General features: G+C 41.8%; 1 protein-coding gene across 2 annotated transcripts; it reads right to left on the bottom strand.

Annotated features, from left to right (window-relative positions):
• Positions 1-26: 26 nt before the first annotated feature.
• On the bottom strand, positions 27-3,124 carry LOC135618920 (uncharacterized). Of its 2 annotated transcripts, none has more exons than XM_065120378.1 (2): positions 2,627-3,124; positions 27-45 (listed from the first exon to the last, which is right to left on the bottom strand). In XM_065120378.1, exon 1 carries the CDS (start codon positions 3,049-3,051, stop codon positions 2,674-2,676), a length of 378 nt encoding a protein of 125 aa, XP_064976450.1. In that variant the 5' UTR covers positions 3,052-3,124; the 3' UTR covers positions 27-45; positions 2,627-2,673. The 2 variants fall into 2 exon arrangements, with proteins under 2 accessions (XP_064976450.1, XP_064976452.1); XM_065120380.1 differs by lacking the exon at positions 27-45 and adding an exon at positions 458-994.
• Between the last annotated feature and the right edge of the window lie 455 nt (positions 3,125-3,579).

The raw sequence follows: 3,579 nt of genomic DNA, 5'->3' as shown, positions 1-3,579 counted from the left end.
GTCACCTAAATCAATGACCAAGATGTATCATGGCTTGTGATTCACCTGTCAATCAAGTTCTTTAGCTTCAAGACAGAGGAGCACTTAGAAGAGCAGTTGTGTCATCGAGAGATATTTCTTTTGTTTTGTTTTTGTTTTTTGTTGCCATTTTGGGTTTAAATGTTTGCTAAAGTTGAAGTTATTATTAACAATTACGAGCTCCATGCATCTTTTATGATCACTTGCATTGGTTGAGAGTCTGCCGTATGATTGGATGGAAAAAGCAGTATAAGAAAAACCAAGGATTTTGACTCAGAATACGTATTAGTCAACGTAGTTGACTTGGTCATGAGAATATGGCGTACCCTGTGCTTATGAGGGCCAGCAGATCATGCGCATTAGGCGTGGCGTTTGAATGATGAAAATATAAATCCAAATATCAGAAGAACAGTTGCAGAAGAACAGTTATCATTGTAAATCCAAATATCAGGTTTACTTTCATATATATACACATATAAAATTAGGTTCAACATTGCATAGGATTAGAAAAGTTTGGACATTGTAACTCTAGCCTTCACTTGAGGATCATAACCATATTGACATTTCCTATTGAAATAGGTTTCTCCAGGTTTTGAGCCACATCAATGTGTTCCTTGTATATGATGCTGTGATATATTGGTTATTCTTGTCGAAGCTCATGCAGATGGTTAGTGATAGGTTGAGTTCTGCTTTCTCCTGGTTGCAATGTTTTCTACTGTAATAGCTCATCTTTTCCTTTTCACAAACCATCAAGCCATTGTGTCTCATGGAAACTCTTTGCAGGATAATTCACTCAAAATTATTCTTCTTGTTTTTCTTCTCTTGATGTGGTTTGATATGGTTCTGAACAAAAGCCTATTCTATAAGCAAGTCACAGCAGAAAGTTTGATATGGTTCTGAACCCAAGTCCTTCAATCAGGTTGAAGCAGCATCTTCAGCATGCATGAAATGGGATATTGTAATCCTGGCCACAAATCTGTGTATACAATAAACTCACTTATGGACATTCACAGGGCAGCAGAATGGTCATCCTCGAATGAAACTTAAAAGTTGCAAAAAGAGAAAAGCCTTAGCAATGATCATCGATTGGACCTCGCCAAACTTTAAAGCAACTTAATCTTTCTTCTAAAGAAAGAACATGTCCAGAGTAGTTAATTTAGCCAGCACACTCCATCAACATCCATATTGTTCTCAAATCTTCAGTTGCAATTTAAGATTTGTTAGTCCTCTACATTTTAAGTAATTGAAATACATAGCTTTATCGGTGAGGGCTTGTCTATGATGCATACTCTGGTTAGGCAGTCTAGAAGGCAATTTGAAATCTTCGGTTATCAATAGAATTCAGAAGTTTTTAGCATACTTCTTATTTATTTTCTTGAATTTTTAGCACACAATGTGCACAATGTCCAGTGTTTGGCCAGATTCTGAAACTTGGCAGAAATAAAACTTAATGTTGCTTTAGAATTTTTCTACACCTAGCCTTCTGATGATAAGATTTTGGCCGCTATAGTGAGAGCTTTTATCGCTAAATCATGGTTTCTACATGATCATTGTTACTACCTATCTTGCAATCTTCATGCTCAACCTTTTTCTGTGGTGTAAAACAACCATTCTAACGAATCAACAATTCTCTACTACTGTTTGTTCTAAGGGGCAATTCCAGCAGAGAGTCTGTCTAGATTAACTAAATACTGTTCCTGAAAAATGTATCGGTCCTTTTAGATCTAATCCAGAGTTTACAGGTTCTGGTTATATTTTCAAGCAGGCTAATAAGGATGTTGCTCTTGGAAGGTCTATAAACCAATTGATGTAGAATGTTGGGTTACAAGGGAGGCCTCGCAGAACAGGATTCCATAGTATCTGGGTTTGTTCTGATACACCTCAAAAAGTTATAAAGGGTTCAAATGAAGGATTATCAAGTTCTGATCTTTGTTGAAGTTACATTGTAAGGAAAGAAAATGATATGGATCATTTCTTGGAAGATTTTGTTACATGCAATTATTTTCTTTAAGTTTTCTTTTACAAGAGAGTTATTTGTAAGTTGAAATAATAATAAATAAATACTTTATGACCAATGGTTTAGGTCAAATGAAATTGATAAGCCACTCAGACCATCAGCTCTGGTCGTGACAGTTTGAACTTTGAAATCCCTATTGGTTATATCAAATGGAAACTAACACAACAAGCTAAGCATTTGCAACTATATATGAAATGGATGCAACTATATATGAAATTCCAAAATCAACCATTCTCATCTCTAATAATTGTTCTCAGAGTTTATTTCAAATGTTAGGAAAATTTACAGAAGCAAAAGACAGGTAACTACATTCAAATATATCTTGTTCTAGATTTTGGACCTTAAAATTCCTGTTGATTCAATCAGATAGAAATCAAGAAAATAAGCATGCACAACTGTATGTGAAATGCCGAAATCAACCAGGCTCATCTGATAAGAGGGCACCAATATACATATATATATTATTCTCAGAGGAAGTAAGTAAAGTAACTATATTAAAATTTGTCTTGTTCTAAAGGTCGCACCTTGAATCGCTGTTGATTATATCAAATGAAATCAACAAAATTAGACATTGTGTTTAACAGAAATCACCGTGAATTGAGGAAGGAACGAGAGTAGGGTCGGAGATCGGACGCCATTTAGGGCCAATGGAGTTTATCGGAGCCGGCGACGCAGATGCCGGCGCGCTCGACGGAGTCGAAGAGGGAGGCAGCGGGGCGTCGCAGGTGCGGCGCGCGGGAGAACTCAAGTGGGTCGATCTCGATGTTGGACACGCCGATCTCGCGGAGGCGGATACCCAGCTTCTCGCCGACCCGGGCGGCGACGCGGGCATCCCATAAGAGCCGAGTCGGGGCGAACCGGTTGATCCGGGCGCGGTTCAGGGTCAAGAACTCGGGCTCGTCGGAGGATGCCATGGCGACGATCGTCGACGACTGAGGGGCGATGACCTCCGCCGTTATCTTGCGGCAGCTCATCACCAGCCTCAGCAGGTGCAGCGGCGGCGGCGGCGTCGCCATGAGATGGTCCCGAAGCAATGAAGGGATCTAATGGAGGCGAAAGCTTGGGTCTCCATTCGCATTAGATGGTAGATACATTCGGATCCAACTAGTTCCAGATCCGAAATCGCAGTCGATCATACAAAATGGAACAATGGATCATCTAATCTATTGGATTTCGGATCTTTTGGATCCGACACGGACTCGACCCGTTATTAACGATTTCTACAGAATTCGATCAATTTGTCTCTCCCAAAGCCGCCACCCCGTTCTCGAGAGATTTGAGCTCGCAATGGCGATCGTCGCTCTCCGTCGACTCTCTCCACCTCGTTCGATCCCGTCCCTCCGGACCCTCGCCCGCGCCGCCCGCTCCTCCTCGTCCTCGGCCGCCGCCGCTCCACGATCACCACCGGCCTCATCGATGCCTGCTCGGCCATGTGCGACGAGGTTAACACCACCCAGGAGTGGCTCGACAAGCTCCCGCCCGCATCCTCCGACGAGCGGCTACGCAGTCACCATGGCTTCCAATAGCCGACAGGCATGCCGGGC

Source organism: Musa acuminata, chromosome BXJ2-8 (assembly GCF_036884655.1).
Source record: "Musa acuminata AAA Group cultivar baxijiao chromosome BXJ2-8, Cavendish_Baxijiao_AAA, whole genome shotgun sequence".
NCBI lineage: Eukaryota > Viridiplantae > Streptophyta > Magnoliopsida > Zingiberales > Musaceae > Musa > Musa acuminata.
Note: the sequence above shows the minus strand (reverse complement) of the source record. Positions and strands in the feature narration are given on the sequence as shown.